Source organism: Pelophylax lessonae (assembly GCF_965119305.1).
Source record: "Pelophylax lessonae genome assembly, chromosome: 1".
In the NCBI taxonomy this organism is placed as follows: domain Eukaryota; kingdom Metazoa; phylum Chordata; class Amphibia; order Anura; family Ranidae; genus Pelophylax; species Pelophylax lessonae.
In genome coordinates, this window is record NC_138768.1 from 399,473,271 (window position 1) to 399,490,446 (window position 17,176).

The 17,176-nt window shown below is 49.0% G+C and overlaps 2 protein-coding genes across 2 annotated transcripts in view; one reads left to right on the forward strand and one right to left on the reverse strand.

The window, feature by feature from the left end:
* Positions 1-17,176, reverse strand: part of GEMIN7 (gem nuclear organelle associated protein 7) — a 373,647-nt gene that overhangs the window by 27,895 nt on the left and 328,576 nt on the right. The gene's annotated exons all lie outside the window — the stretch shown is intronic.
* The window catches only part of CAAP1 (caspase activity and apoptosis inhibitor 1), a 46,020-nt gene that overhangs the window by 19,330 nt on the left and 9,514 nt on the right, over positions 1-17,176 (forward strand). Inside the window, exons 4-5 of the mRNA XM_082247079.1 lie at positions 12,408-12,477; positions 16,878-16,939. Coding sequence (XP_082103205.1) covers positions 12,408-12,477; positions 16,878-16,939 — 132 coding nt within the window. The remainder of the gene's footprint in view (positions 1-12,407; positions 12,478-16,877; positions 16,940-17,176) is intronic.

A 17,176-nucleotide genomic window follows, 5' to 3' on the forward strand; every position in this document is an offset into this window, starting at 1 on the left:
TGAGTACTTGGCCGGTGGTGGTGAGTCCTTTTTTGTGGGGTTTTCTCTCCCTCTCTCTGCTATTGCAATGGTAGTGCTCTGTGCTGGGCCTTGTGGTGCAGACAGCATGGTGGGGGGTGTCCCTTGCAGTGTTTTACGCTTCTTTTGTGTGAGTTCCCCTCTACATTCATGGAGTCCCTGGAGCATATTTCACCACCTGATCCCCTCTCAGAGGCTGTCGGACCCTCCGGGTCCCAAAAACTGATTGTACTGACAGCAGTCTTGGAGTCCTTGGTCTGCAAGGAAAATTTGGTCCTGAGCAAATGGGCCAGCAAGAAGTGTCCCCCGCTTTACCTGTTTCCTCTGTCTCATGAGATCCAGAATCGGATTTGGCTGCCGCGGATGCGAGTTACCCTTCGGGGTCTGCATTCACGCACCCTGCTTGCTCAGATAGTGAGGATGATTCCTCTGCTCCTCTAGCTGCACATGAAAAGGTGCTAGTGGATGCACTGATTGTATCAGTGCAGGAAACCTTAAACATGGAGGATGCGTCTAACGCAACATCATAAGCGTGGATTACATTTGGCACCCACAGGTCCTCAAAAGCAGAAAAGGTGTTCCCCTTTCCTGCCTTCTTTGTTATTATGGTCACAAAATAGTGACCGAAATGCACCTTTGCAACCGCGTTTTGCAATGCGGTACCACTTTGAGGATTCCCTGCTTAAAAAATGGACGGTTTCTCCTGTAGTGAACTCCCTGGTTTCCAGGTTGAAAAAAGCCACTGTCATCCTGGTTGAAGGTTCAGTCTTCACAGACCTGACTTATAGGAGGTCAGAGGCCTTGACCCGCCATGTGTTCACTGTGGCTGGTTCGGCACTTAGACCGGTATTTACTATTTCCCTGGTGTTGCAAGCTATGACAGAGTGGGCAAAACTTCTACACCTGGACCTGGAGGGGTACAGCTCCCCCCCTGCCTTTGCGCAGCAGGCGGATCAGTTGGTCCAAGGGCTACAGTTTGTCTGTGATGCCTTTTTGGATGCCGCTCCCTTCATTTCTAGATTGTCTGTCTGTCTGTCTGTCTGTCTGTCTGTCTCAACGGTGGTCCTGCGGCGTATATCTGGCTGAAATGCTGGTCTGCGGACCAGGCTTCTAAGAAGGCCTTATGCGATCTTCCATTTGTAGAGGAACGCCTGTTTGGAGCTTCCTTGGATGACATCCTCAAAGGCCTCACAAGAGGAAAGAGTACTCTTCTTCCTTGGGCTTCCAAGGGTAAGGAGTCCGGTCGCAGAGGGCGGGCCTTTTATTTTCGGCTCCCAAGTGCCCTTTTCGTACCTCAGGGTCTCAAGACAAGGGATCTAAGCCCTTGATGGCCTCTGCCAGGGGTTCTAAGAGGTCTTGGTCTGGCAAGCCACGAGCCAGTTCTTCCAGACCCACGGACAAGTCTTCCTGCGCATGAAGGGGTGCCCTCACCCGTATCTTTGGTGGGGGGACGTCTTCGCTAGTTTCCGTATCCGTGGACCTTCCTGATCCAGGACAAGTGGGTCCATGAAATCATTTTCTCCAGCTACAAGATCGGTTTCAATCATCTCCTCCAGAAAGGTTCTTCTTTTCCAACCTGCACTTGTCCCCAGATCGTTTTTAAGGTTTTAACTTAAACCTGTTTACAGTTCCCAAGAAGGAAGGCAAGGTGTGTCCAATTCTGGACCTCAAGGCGCTAAACTACTTTGTACGGGTACAGAATTTCCGAATGGAATCCATTCGCACGGTTGTGGCGTCCCTACATCAGGGGGATTTCCTTGTCTCCATCGACATCAAGGACGCTACCTTCACATCCCGAACCCACCAGCATTTCCTTTGCTGTGGGCGAGGAGCACTATCAGTTTGTGGCGTTAGCCTTTGGTCTCGCCTCTGCTGCTTGGGTTTTCACAAAAGGTATTTGCCCCGGTTCGAGCATTGCTGCATTAGTGGGGGATAGCGGTACTGGGCTATCTGGATGATCTACTTTTGGGAGGAGGCAATTTAGCTTCTGCTGTACAGCAGACGATCATCTCTTTGGACTTGCATGCGGGTGATGCTGTCTAGCTTTGAGGCGGTTCTGTTTGCACAGATTTACAAGAGATCTCTGAAAAAGGAGATTCTGGAGAAATGGAACAAAGATCCTCAGTCTCTAGACAATCTGATCCTCTTTAGCCCGAGTATGAGGGGTCCCTAGTTTGTTGACTTCATTCTCCGGCACTTTGTCATGGAAATTATTTTCTTCCCCTGTACACGACGCCAGCCTGTCCGGGTGGGCAGGCATCCTCAGCATAGAGTGTGCTCTTGGGGTCTGGACTCCGGAAGATTCCAGGTTACCGATCAATGTACTGGTGCTCCGAGCGATCAGACTTTGTCTGGCTCATTGGACAAGTCGTCTCAAGGGATGTCCGGTACGGATTCAATCATTCAATGTCAAGGCCATGGCCTATGTTAATCACCAAGGGGGTGCGAGAAGTGTCCTGGCGGCTCGGGAAGTAGCTGGCCTTCTCAGGTGGGCAGAACAAATCGTTCCAGCCCTCTCCTGCTGTACACATTCCAGGGTTGGAAAATTGGCTGGCGGATTACCTCAGTCGACAGGCGTTGGACCAGGGGAAATGGTCACTTCATCCGGAGGTTTTCATCAGTTGTGTCTCTGGTGGGGTACTCCCGAGGTGGATCTGTCGGCCTCTCGCCTCAACAGGAAAGTGCAGAGGTTTGTGGCTCAGTCTCGGGGTCCTCTGGCCGATGCCACAGATGCATTAGTGGCTCTTTGGAGTCAGTATCGTCTGATTTACGCCTTTCCCCATCTCAAGCTTCTGCCGAGACTCCTGCGCAGGATCGAAGCAGAAGGGATTCCGGTCATCCTAGTGGCTCCAGACTGGCCTTGCCGGTCTTGGTATGCCAATCTGTAACAACTACCAGCTGGATGTTTATGCCCCTATGGACTCCAGTTTTGGGTGAAAGGTCTTGCAGGCGGCCTAGTAGTTTGGGTCCCCATGTTCTGTTTTTTTGCTTTTGGTTGTTTTTTGGCATTTATCTTGACCGCCCCCTTTGTCTGTTCCTCATTGCTTGCTACAAAACTGAGGCTTAGCTGAGATGGGAAGAGGTTTACCTGGGCAGGGATTTCTTCCTTTTTTTTTTGCCAGTGTCCATTCACCTGACGGTGGCAACACATGCCAAGAGAAGGATTTTACAGGTAAACCAAAAATCCTAATTTACCTGCCAAAGAATTTGTTTGTCATTCGATTCCTGACATTCCTAACTTTTTTACTAGTGTATTCAATTCATATTATTCTCCCTGGAGAAGAGACGCTTGAGAGGAGATATGATAGCGATATACATATACTGTATCTCATTGGTAATCCCTGTGTAGGTAGTAAACTATTCAGTCTCAGGGAGTGTAAGAGGACATGGGGGCCACACAATGAGATTCGAAGAGAAGCGGTTTAATCTTAAGCTGCGTAGGGGGTTTTTCACTGTGAGTGGAGTAAGGATGTGGAACTCTCTTCCACAATTATTGGGGTCAGCAGGAAGTATTGATAGTTTCAAAAGACTCTTGGACGTGCTTCTTATCAAACACAATACACAGGGATATGGGAAAAACTTATCTACAGGAACATACAGGTTGAACTATTGTCTTTATTCAACCTTACCAACTATGTACAGTTTCAATAATAAAAGACATGTGGACATGATATATGTTAATAAACCCATTTGCAGTCCTATTTGCAGATATACAGTATCTGTCATGTGTGCGAGGTGGTATCAAAAGGTTTCGAGACAGATGGCAGCACAAGGCTGCATGCACAGTCGCAGGGAGCGCCGACCTTCATACTGTAAGTCTGTGTGCCAAAAGACATTGTCCTGTGTACATCGGGAGCTGTGCAACTGATGCTATTCTGATTCCAAGACTCTTGGAAGTGCATCTTATCAAACACAATACACAGGGATATGGGGAAATAATTATCTACACGAACACACACAGAAACAAAGGTTGAACTGAATGGACTACTGTTGACTATTGCCAAAAGATAATGTCCTGTGTACATCGGGAGCTGTGCAACTGGTGCTAATCTGACCACGTGTGTTACCATGTCTATTTTATCATGGACAACAAGTTAGAACAAAGAGCAAATGTGAAATTCTGTGTGGAACTGAGCAGATCTGCTACAGAGACATTTGACATGATTCAGCAAGTTTATGGCAATTCTGAAATGAGTCGTTCAAGGTGTTTTGAGTGGCATGCGCACTTCAAGAGTAGAAGAACGTCACTGGAAGATGACGAGAGATCAGAAAGACCTTCAACGAGCTCAACCCCCAAAAATGTTGAAACTGTTTGGCAACTTGTGCACGATGATTGTCGGAGAACGTTTGCGACTACACAATTTAAACAATAGACAGCTGAAATATTCAGTATTGTCCATACCAATCAAACACTTGTGCCTATCTATATTAGCTTTTAGTCTTCTTTTAATAATGTCGTGTACCTGCGAAGATGGGGTATGAAGGACCCTTTTCTTGACAATGCTTGTTGCCTGGCCATCATGTTTATTCCTTGGCTTCAGTACTTTGTCCCTAAACTGTAACAAGTTTTTTTTTTTTTTATAAATTCAAAGTTTATTAGAAGAGGAAAAGGCACACAGTACAGGCAGGATCAGCAGTACAAGTCCATATACATCAAATATAGCGACAAACAGCTCAGAGTCTCAAGCATAAACTGACAGCAAAAGCCGCCCCTAAACCAGAGGGCAGTGGTATCAGACGTCGTATCTGACCGCCACAGGGGAATAGGTCCCCGGAGAGGCCTCCCCCTCCACCGGCATCTGTCACATGGCCGGACTACGGAGGCGGAGAAAAAACAACCCCGGTTGCCCATCTCCCCACAGCCAGCTATGCGAAACCCCTGCATGTATGCCCGTGAGGGAAGGATCGAGGAACAAAAAAAAAAAGAAAGCAGGGTGATTAACATTTCCCTTCCTCTCCTTTTCATATTTTAATATTATCCCAAAGAGGGTGGGGAGATCCCACCCAACGAGAGAGAAAGACAGGAGGGTGAAAACAGTAGGGGGGAGAGGGGGGGAGATGAAGGAGGAGACAGGGGATAGAAAAAAGGGGGGGGGAGGGAGATGGCCACCCGGCCCGCCAAAAACGAGCTAGATCACCAGGTCTTTGTATTCCGCAGAGAAACTGAACTCATGCCAGTAGTACCATCTTTTGAGGAACTTCTCCCTCGTGCCCCGTTCAGCAGCCACAAGGTCCTCCATTTCATTAATGCTAGCTACTTTCCGCAACCACATAGCTACTGTAGGTGGCTGGGTCTGCTTCCAGAGAAGAGGGATACAGCTCTTGGCAGCCGTGAAGAGCAGCGGCAGAATGGATTTTTTGTAGGATGCTCGCGGGAAACTGTTGTGGTGAAGGAGAAAGAGAGCAGGATCCAAAGTGAGGGCATGGTCTGTGAATTTTTGTGCGATGCGTAAAACCTCAGCCCAAAAGGGTTGCAGGCGGCTACAGGACCAGAAAATGTGGAGAAGGGACCCCACCTCCTCCCCACATCTCCAGCAAAGGTCCGAGCAAGAAGGGAACATTCTGCGTAATCTGACCGGAGTGTAGTACCACCTGGTGAGCAGCTTGTATCCCATTTCCTGATATTTGGTACAAGTGGAAGTTTTGTACGTGAAAAACATAATGCGATCAATCTGGCGATCCGTGAAAGAGAGGCCTAGGTCGCGTTCCCACCTGTCAAGATACAGGGGGCGAGAGGAAGGGTCATCCGACGGCCCCGTTAACAGGCGGTATATCAAAGAAATGGTATGTCGTAATGGAGAGGTCGACGCACACAGTTCTTCAAAGGGCTTTAGGCGTCTATTAAATGAGGTTGCAGGTGGAAGGGACTGTAGAAAATGTGCTAGCTGCACCTTCTGCCAGAAGGACAGAGCAGCAAAGGAGTTACTGGAAAAGAGAGCCTGACGCGAGACCCATTTCCCTTGAGCAATGAAGTGCCTAGCCTGGTGGAAGCCGTCGGACCTCAAGACGTGGAAGCCCTTATCCGTCCTACCTGGGGAGAAGTGCTGATTTTCGAGCACCGGGAACAGAGGCGAAGGAAGAGAGGCAATCCGGCCGGCCTCGCATATCCTACGCCCCAGCTTAAGGGTAGCTCCCACAGTCGGATGCTCCATCACATGCTTAGGCAAGTCAGAAGCACCCCACAGGAGGGAGTCCGGAGGGGGATCCCCCGGACTTCGCTCAATCCTAATCCACTGTTTGAGGTGACTATGAACCTGCCAGTCCACAATCCTGGTAAGGTGACATGCTTCGTAGTACATCGTCGCGTCTGGGAAGGCCATGCCTCCACAAAGCTTGGGCATTCGGAGAACCTTGAGGGCAAGGCGGGGGGGGCCCCTCACCCACAGAAATTTACGGAAGGTTTCATTGATTTTGCGCAGGAAGGCTGAAGGGACCGCGATTGGAAGGGCTTGCAATACATATAGCAAACGAGGCATGACATTCATTTTGATAATATTGCAACGCCCAAACCAAGAGAACAATCCCTTCTGCCACTCCTCCAGATCCTTCCGAATACGAGAGAGGAGAGGAGGGAAGTTAAGTTCGAATACGCGGCCGGGGCAGTTGGGGAGGGAGATACCCAAGTATTTGATATGGGAAGAGCTCCACTTAAATGGGAAGTCTTGCCGGAGGAGGGCCAGCAAAGCCGGAGGCATCGCCACAGGCAAGGCCTCCGACTTCTGATGGTTAATCTTGTAAGACGAAAGAGCTTCGTAAACACGGAACTCCTTCATAAGATTAGGCAAGGATATAAGAGGTTTCGTGAGGAAAAACAGGAGGTCATCGGCGTAAGCTGCAACCTTCGGGGCCAGCGATGAGGAGATGGTCAACCCGGCTATGTCCACGTTGGCTCTGACGGAGCGCAAAAAAGGCTCCAGCGTCAGGACAAAGATCAGGGGCGACAGGGGGCAACCCTGCCGCGTCCCATTAGAGATCTCTAACGGGTTGGAGAGCAGACCATTTATCTTAACACAGGCCGACGGGTTGGAGTAAATCGCACGGATCCAAGACAACATACGTTGCCCGAGGCCGACATGCTCCATCGTCCCCATTAGAAAATCCCAGTTTACCCGATCGAATGCCTTTTCGGCATCCGTCGAGAGAAGCAGCAGAGGGGTCTTCCGCGCACAGGCCAAATGCAACAAATCCAGGGCTTTCGTTGTATTATCCCTGGCCTCTCTGGAAGGCACAAAGCCCACCTGGTCGTCGTGGATCAACTGTGGGAGCAGAGGGGCCAAGCGAGATGATAGGATCTTGGTAAACAGTTTCAGATCCACATTTAGGAGCGAGATAGGCCTATAGCTCTGGCAGAGGAGGGGATCCTTGCCCTCCTTCGCGATCACAGTGATATGTGCGCGAAGCGAGTCTACCGGAAACTCAGCACCCAAGCCCGCCGCATTATACGCAGCCAGAAAGTGCGGGGAGAGAATGTGTGCAAAACATTTATAATAGGTCAAAGAATATCCATCTGGACCCGGAGCCTTGCCTTTCTGAGAGTTCGCCAAGGCACTCAACAGTTCATCGGGGTGAAGAGGTTCCTCCAGGCGCTCCACGGCATCCAGCGGGAGGGCAGGAAGACCAGAGGCACTAATATATTCCTGAATCCGAGAGCGGAAGTCGCCCCGCGCGGACGCAGACGTGTCAGGGGTCAGGTTGTATAGAGAGGAGTAGTAGCGGCGAAAGGCTTCCGCTATGCGGTCCGTTGCGTGTACCTTCTGGTTCGGGGAGGCGAGGATTTCCTGGATGAATGTCTGCGCCTTCCGCTGTCGCAGTGCGCGCGCCAAGATTTTCCCACATTTGTCCCCATGTTCATAGAAGACCCTTCGACACTTAGCTAGCGATGCCTTAACCCTAAAAAGGGTCAGGGAGCGCAACTGCTCACGTAGAACAGTTAGTTCCTGAAGGACAGACTGGGCCAAGGACCTCTTATGAGCAGCCTCCAGCGACTCCAATCGCGTAAGAAGATCGTGCATCTGACGGGTACGCTCCCGTTTACGCTGTGAACCGATCTTTATTAGGACCCCCCGCATATAGCTCTTATGAGCTTCCCAGACCATCAGTGGAGAACTCTCCGGGAGGGCATTGGAGGAAAAGAAACGCCCAAGCTCGACTTGCAACTCCTCCAGGACTTTGGGGTCCTGGAGGAGACTGTCGTTCAGCCGCCACTGCCACTGCCGAGGCTCTGGGGACCGCAAATCCAGCTCAAGGATCACCGGTGCATGATCGGACACAGTAACAGGGCCGATGGAAGACGAGACGACCTTACCCAGCAAGGCCTGCGGGATCAGGAAGTAATCGATACGCGTGTAGGAGGCGTGGGGGGAGGAGTAGAAGGTATAATCCCGGGATGACGGGTGAAGGATCCGCCACACATCCACAAGGTGAAAGGCATGAAACCCCTTTTTGAGGCGCTTGAGAGCAGCATAGGAGATGCGGGAGGCGCCTCTAGACGCATCCTGGACCGGATCCATGACGAAGTTGAGATCCCCCCCCAGAAGGACCTGACCCTCCATGAAGTCGTGGAGTTGCGACAACAGTGGTTCGAGACAGGATATCTGTCCAGTGTTCGGAAGGTAAAAATTGGCGAGGGTGACCGGGACAGAGCCCAGACGGCCCTTAACAAAAAGAGCCCGGCCCAGTCCGTCACTCCACGAATCCAGAAATGTCCACGGAGCTCGTGCGCTAATCAAAATGCTGACCCCTCTCGATCTGGAATCAGGTGAGCAGCTGTGGTAGACAGTGGGGAACCGTCTGTCGCCCAACTTCGGAAGTTTGGCGGCTCTAAAATGGGTCTCCTGCAAGAAGCCAACGTGGGCCCGAAGACGGTGAAGGTCATTCAAAATGATGGAACGTTTCTCCGGGGTGTTAAGTCCCTTGACGTTGAGGGACACCAACCGGACGGGGTCAACCCGGGAGGTGGCCATCTCAAAAAAAAAAAAAAAAAAAGGGGGGGTGGGGAAGGAGGGAGCAGGAAGAGCAGAGCAAATCAAGAAATAAAGGTTAGGAAGCGGAGGAGAAGAGGTAGCAAGGAGGCAATAATAAGGGGGGGGGGGGGAAGAAGGGAAGAAACTACTGTGCCAATGGGCACTATGAGAACTAGTCTCAGGTCTCCTGAGGTGCCAGACCCACCACCCCTAACCTGGGTGGAGTGTGGGGAACCTCGGCCAAGGAGATCCTATGGGGGGAACGGGGAAGGACACCAACAAAGGAGGAAAGTGGTGACCGCTCCCATCCGTCCCCCTCTCGGCAAAACACGCGATATAAACCACAGACATGTAAGAAAAAAAAAGAGAAAAAAAAACGTGAAATAAGAATGCAACAACACATAGAAACAAGAGCGTCCAACATGAGCATAACTTAGGGAGAGTCGGAAGGAGGAAGACCCCCAGGGGATGCATACCCACATCTCCCCGAAGGGCCCATCCCGACCCCCGACACCCCATGTGCATCCAGACCCCACCTCATCAAGACCCCACCGGCCCGCGGCCCCGCGAGGCCCCGAGGGGGGTCCCCACCAGCAGCATAAGGCCGGTCCGAGCAGGATGGATGGCCCCGAGGGGAGGGACTGAGGAGTAGGAAGGGGGGAGAAAGAGAGAAGGGAAGGCGGGAGGGGGGGAGGAAGGAGTGTGGGAGAAGGGTAGAGGAAGGGAGGGGAGTAGGGGGAGAGGAAGGAAAGGAAGAGGAGGAGGGGGAAGGAGAGAGGGAAGAGGGGGAAGGGGGCAAAAAAAAAAAAAAAAAGAGGGGGGGGGAAGAGGGGGTAATGTAGAAGAAGGGAGGGGAGGATGGGGGACATGGAAGGGGGAGGGGGAGGAGGGGGAGGAGGGGGGGAAGGGAGGGGAAGGAGGGGGGAGGTAGGAAGGAGGAGAGGGAGAAGGAGCAGAACATACCCCAGAACAGCCTTTTACAAACAACTAAGCACCAATCCCAAATAGTAACCATGTAGCCCAAGAGCTCAGAGGCCAATCACTGGGCAGCGAGCGGGAGGACCCAGCCCCATCCACCCAAAGAGCAGGGCAATAGGCGCCACGGAAACATCGCTAGTGTGAGCGCAGTCGGGCCGGGCTCCCCCACCCGCACCCAAGCCGGCATCACAGAGTGGGCACCCCACGGCCCCCCACGAGGCGGAGCCCGGGGCTCCGCGCCACGGAAGCCCGGGTCCCGGCAGCCCCCTCCCCCCACACATATCAACAGCATTGCACCTTAAAACTACAGTGACAGCAGTCCCCAACGTCCCCCCACCCCTCCCCCCCAGAACCAGAGTCCGGAACAAGGCAGATTCGAGCTTACGTCCGATCTGGAGCATACACATCCCTGTCCCCGGAACAACGGAGGGGAAGGGACACAGCGGCCGGGGGGGGGGGGGGCAAAAGCATCCAAGGAAAGGGGAGCCAAAATCGTCACCGGGGAGCAAAGCAATGTCGGACCGTATTCCAGAAGGGAGGGGGCCAATGAAGCAGGGGCCTGTAAGGTTCAGCAAGGGGCATCAAGGGACCGCAGGAAGACTTACGAGGGATCAGGCCGCATTGCACAGTACCTGGGTCATCAGGGAGCCACACAGGAGGGAGGGGGGGGCAGCACGGAGCAGGCCACAGCAGTCTGACAAAAAGTTACAGGGGGGATAGTGCAGGGAGTCCATGGGCAGTTCCGCTGCGACAGTCACTAGACAGCACCGGGGTCGGAATGGAGGGGAGATAGGAGAGCGGGGCCATACTCACAGATCGATGCTGGTAGTGAATTAGGTCTCAGGGGGCGCGACCTCCGGCCCACGGGAGCCCTCCCTCGAGCGCTGATTCCAACGACGCTGCCTTCTAGGCAAGGGGCGGCTGAATCTTCCGGCTCCCCGGCCAGGGTCACGGTCCGGGAGCAGCGCCATCCAGTCCGGGAGGTCCACAGGGGATGTACCCAGGAAAGCAAACAGAGCCGGCAGATCAGCGTGCTTGCGGAGAGTAAATGAGGATCCATTCTTCCTTATTGTGAGCTGCAGGGGGAATCCCCAGCGGTATGTGATCTCCGGGCTCCTGAGCTGTTCCAGCAAGGGCTTCAACATCGATCGACGCTGTAAAGTGCCGCGGGCAACGTCCGGGAAGATCTGTACCGTCGCCCCATCAAAGTCCACCGGACCTTTTGCCCATGCCTCTCGAAGGACCCTCTCCTTCACCGTGTACCGGTGGAGACGACAGATCACGTCCCGCGGTCTGGAGGGGTCAGATGGTCGGGCTCCCAGGGCTCGATGGACCCTGTCAAATTCGAAGGGGGCCTGAGGGTCCGGGGTGCACACCAGGGAGAGAATGGCTCGCACTGTCTCCACGAGATCCTCATAGCCAGTAGCCTCCGGGATGCCCCGGAGCCGCAGGTTATTACGGCGGCTCCGGTTTTCGAAGTCCTCCATCCTGAGCTGGTGGGCGGCGAGGGTCTCGTCATGCGAGGCACGGGCTTGCTCCAGGGCAAGTACCCTGGTCTGAAGGTCACCCATCGCCGCTTCCCCGGCCGAAATGCGCCCGTCCAGCTGAGCCACCTCTCCACTCAGGTGTTGAAAGTCCTTCCTATGCTGCTCTGCTACTTGCGCCACAATGGCTTCCATGTCCGCTCTAGTGGGTAGAGCCCGCAGGAGAGCCCACAGCTCGGAGTTGTCTCCTATCTGGACTGCGGGAGAGGGTTGAGAAGCAGGCAACGATCCGGCGGTGGCCATAGTGCAGGCGGGATGCAGAGGTGAGGAGCTCATTCCCGGCAGAGAAGGAGCCGCGGGTCCCAGGCCGCCCCCCGGAGTTAGGGACAAGGCCGCGGATGACGGGCTCGCCGAGTCCGAGAAAAAGGAGCGGATGGGGGTAGTTGTAGCCTTCCTGGAGCACGATGCGGATGAAGACTTGGTCTTTCTCTTTCTGTGGACGCTCATAGTAGCTAGGAGAGAGATGTAGGTGCCGAGAAGGGAGGACAAGGAGCGGGAGCACCATGCAAAAGCGACCTCACACCGCCATGTCCAAGCCACGCCCCACCTGTAACAAGTTTTTTAAATCAGAAGTTCCAAATGTGCTCCAACTTTCATTGGTTCTTTACAGGTTAGTTGCTCATAAAATACTGAGGCCTGAGATAGCCAAGCTGCTACCATTCTCAGAAGGAAGTTGACAGTGGCAGCCTTCATATTCTTGATCTTTAGGGCTGCTGTCTGAGGTTTGATAGTTTTGTAAATATTTCAGCTAATCTGGGATGTAGCCATTGAGCAGTGGATGGTGGTGCTTGTCTCCTGACGTGGGATGTGTATTTTTAGTGTTTTTAGCTGATCTTTGAGAGCATTTATTTTTAATACTGGTTTCTTTTTTATTACAAAATTGTGTATTTTCTCTTTGTTTTAGGTGACCATGGAGTAGACTCCGCAGCAGAAGAGGAAGGATGTACTAACTTCAGAGCAGGTCTTAGCAGCCAGTGTGTATAAATTAATCTTTTCTGCCCTTTTTATTGCATTTTCTTTTTTTTCTGGTAGTTCCACCTCCTCCTTTCCTCTCTTGTACTGTCTAACACCTCTATCACCAATAGTCCCTGCTTTGTCTATTTTCTCCATACACCAAAGTGCAGCCTTTCATGGGGTTCTAGGGAGACAGTTTAGCAAAGTGTAGACACCATTAAAGTGCTTGCTGTTGGCCTACAGCATTATTCACTAAAAGTTTCCTTTAAAGCCTAGAAATGCAAACCGATACCAATCTCACAAGAGGATTGGCTTGAAACTATACTCTGTCCTGATCAACAGCTCTCTAGCTTTGCCAAGCTGTATACCCAATACACGTACAAAAGTAGAGCCCACAAAAAGAGAAGGGCACTGGGAGGCTGTATTTAAATCAGAACACTACAGCAGCAAGAAAGCCTTGGTCCTAAGGCTCATGACTGAAGAGCTGTACAGCAAAAAACATTAAAGGCCCCTTTCACACGGCTCCGTTCCGGCGACGGAGCCGTGCTGCTCAGCGGGGGATCGATCCGCCGATCCCCCACTGAGCAGGCGGATGACAGCTCCGTCTTGGCTCTGTGTGCAGAGACGGAGGTGTCAGATCCCCGCTCTTCTCTATGGGGGAATCGGATAAGAACGGACCGCCTGTCCGTTCTCATCCGATCCAATCTGCCAGACTGATGGAAAATAGGGTTTCCATCCGTCCAGATTTGACGGAAAGGATCGGATCGGATGTCAGCGGACATGTCTCCGCTGATATCCGAAGCCCCATAGAGATGCATTGGACATCCGTTCAGATCCGCCTGAAAAACTTGACAGGCGGATCTGAATGGTCCGCAAGTGTGAAAGGGGCCTAAGGTTTTCTTGCAGCTATAATGTACTGATTTAAAAATTGTAGACCCTTACTCTTTTATCTGCATGGGGGTTTTTATCCCTAAAACGTTGACGGATCCTGGTACAAAAAAAAAAACTGGTTAACTGTTTTATTGACCTGTTTTCAGCAGAACATGATTTTTTTTCTTACATTAACTCTAAGAATTGCATAATTGAATAGAGCCCTCTGTCTTTTTGTTGTGGCCCCTTCCCCTCTTGTCATTTTTCATCTTTTTTTTTTTCTGTGATCTGTTTCAATTGATGGACTGGACATATTGGTGGCAACACCACATCTTTTGGAGTTTACAGCCCAAGATGATTTCAAATAGTATAAATATCCCCCCACAGTGCTGTGAATAATCTCAATAGGTGTCCTAAAAGGAATTTTAGTATGTTCAAAAGTCTAGGTGTATTCAGTCGGGTGACTAAAGGTTCCTTCCTTTACTATACCTAAGAAGCAACCTATTTTATAGGCAATGTTACCTTTTCTAGTTTACGAGTTTATTTTTTAAACAAGAGATGATTATTTTTTATGGTACTATTATGCTGCACTGTTTTCATCTGACAGTAGATGGCTCTAGAAGACTTGCTTTTATTAGTATCTGTTTATTCTGCTATGCTGTAAATTATAGGCCTACAGCAAGCTTTAAAGTATGGAATAGTGTGCAGAAAATAGCACTCCAGGGACCCGAAAAGCAGATGGTCATGTTTCCCCTATTCCATCTCAGTTTGTGTGCAAGTAATAACATCTTGTACAAGTTATTGCCTATTTTTCCTGTTACAGAAATGATGGTCCTTGTAATGGCGAAGCTCAAAAGTGTTTGTTGGAAAAAGGCGTGCTACATATTACTGCCTCAGAAGCTCGACTCAAAGCAGACACCAAGAAAATGCAATGTATTATATAAAATTGAGCAGTGCAGATTCTATGAATTAATTTAAAATCCTATATAATATTTAGCAAATGATAAAAACGTTCTACAGCCAAATAACCGTCTCTTCAGATCTCTAGAGCCTGTAATGCTTTAACAGCAGCACTGCTTTGTGCATACTGTACTATCTCTTTTTTTTTTTTTTCTTAATAAATGTTTATTGAAGATTAGAATGAAAACATACAAGTTATAGTATAGTATAAATTCAAAGAAAATTAAAAATAATAAAAATAAAAGGGGTAATGGCATAAACATTATTAGGTTAGGAATGTGTTTTATCAAGAATACAATGTCTTGCATCGTAATTATAGAACTATCATAGTAAAAGATGCAATTTTACATTGTTGCGTTACACACGTTAGGATAGTTTCTCTCAGTTATGGCATATCTCATGTATGTCTATTAGAAATTTCCAATTGATTATGTCTGAAGTAAAGTCAGATTATCAATAGATTGGTCTAGATGTTTGGCTAAGAAGGATGGTAGTAGTAGTGTGGATTAGTGTCCCATATTACAAGAATATATTTAATCACTAAAAAGGTTTAGGTCTCCATTCGTTTTTTGTAATCCTCAGTAAAGGTAAAGGTGCTTCTTGTATAAGAACTTGCAGTGTATTCATTTTTATTAGACTGGCTATTTCACTTGCTTAGTCTGCTGTTAGGTATAGCAAACGATTGTAGACTTTTGGTAGTGTTGCATTTGTGTGATTCTATAAAATCCTTTGTAATGTTTACAACCTGATACCTAACCGCACAAATCCATGTCACACTGAGAAGCAGCCTCCTATTGTAAAAACTTTAAAACTTACCAAAAACGATATGCTGCCCCCTCTGGGAATAATTGTCAAGGGCTTTTCTACAGTTCTCAGGTTGATCGTTACAGTGAGATCAAAAATCCACCTCTACATGTAAATATCTTATGAGGAATTTGAGTATAAAAGATGAATTAATGATGAAAGTGGAGAAAACTGGATCTACAGTATGTTTTGATGTGTATGTTTTATCTTGATTCTAAAATGAGCTTGCGTAACACTTTACATTTAGTTCCATTGGTATTAACACAAATGGATAATATTAAAGTGCAATTGGTGCCTAAATAACATCCTTAAATAACATCCTTAAAAATGCATAAAGAATCATAGGACTTGCAAACATACATATATATAATGTGCATATAAACAACTTGTGAGAAAGCACAAATCAGTCCATAAATAGTGAACAATCCTTAGATTTGTTAAATCTAGTGATCGACCGATATAGTTTTTGTAATGCCGATACCGATATTTTGGTCATCGGATATCAGTATCGGCCGATATCTGCCGATTATTTTCGGTCATGTAAAAAAATATTTTTTTTTAATTAGTTTTTTCTAAAGGTACTCTTGTGGAGGGATCTTGGGGGTATAAAAGACCCTAAACCCCTCCTCGGCACCGAAAAGCATTCAAAACGCCACGTTTGGCTGTTTTGAATGCTGTCAGTTTTTTTAATTTGGCGGCGAGTACCCGGAAGTGATGTCATGACATTACTTCTGGGTTTTTTACATTGAGACGCAGTGGAAGGTAGGATGCCCGGGACTCCCGGTGAGACGAGAGACCCGGGCTAGCCACGGAAGGCGGCGTAAGGGGGGGGGACATCCCCTCCCGCTCCTTGTAATGACAGTCGAGCGGCTTCTCAGCCTCATCGGTTGTCATTACAAGTCAGCCGACCGACGGCTATGGACACCAGTACTGGGGCGATTCCTCTAGCTGCAGGCATCACCCCGGTACAAGCACTTTCCCGAAATATCGGCAATATCGGTAAATCCAAAGGCCGATTTCGATATATCGGGGAAAGTGCATATCAGCCCCCGATATATCAGTGTTGCCGATAATCGGTCGATCCCTAGTTAAATCAACCATCCAAAAAGAGCACTGGGTGATGCAAATGAAAGGGGGATCAACACCCTCTTGGCATACACCTCTTACCGGATATGAAGGCCCAGAAATGATAAGGGTCATATGTGCCCAACATATAACATGGAAAGCTAATCATCCAATGAGGAGTGATGGTCAACTGGCATGAATCCAAGTATGTGACTCAAAAATTTAAAAAGAATAGATTTCCATAGTGAAGCTTATCAATTATTCAAACTTTTATCAAAAGTAGAAAAAAATGCCTCCACACGGCTTGTGTTCAGCACAGATACAATATAACATGGATAGGACTTCCAGTAAGTTGTAGGCTTGTACACGACCGCTGGGTAGCGGCTAGGCATGCGTGATGTGGTCACCTCCAGGCCACTCCCTTAATATTATATATTTGTGTTGTCCTAATCATTTTTAGCGCTGCTTCTAATTTGTTTATTTTGTTCACTAACTGGTATCAGTTAATCAAGTGGCTGCTGCTATCTTGTGTTATATAACCGAGCGTGGATTTTTTTACATTTTAACTGATAGCTTAATATTGCCTATTTTGTGTTGTGCGGGTGCATGTGCAATTTTGCCAGAACACACTATTAAAAGAATGAAAAAAAAGGATTCAGTATATATGGTGTATATTCAGTACATATTGTGTGATATTTATCAAGTACATATTCTTTTACAGACATGATAATGATTTAACATCTTCCTTAAGGGACAGTGTGGACGACATGGATGCAAAAGCGGGTATGTAGAGCTACTTCATCAATTTATTATGTATGTGTGTGTATGTGTGAGCAGAAAAAGGAACGTAGTTTTAGATTAGAATGTAAACACTATCTTTCAGGGGTCCAAGGATGACATTTGTTCACTTATTTCAACATACTTTACATAGCACTATTATATCCTGCGGCAGAAGCCACTCTCACTATTACTGACTTACAAGCAAAGACAGCAATGTGTTGTACTTTCTCGTCTTTTTAT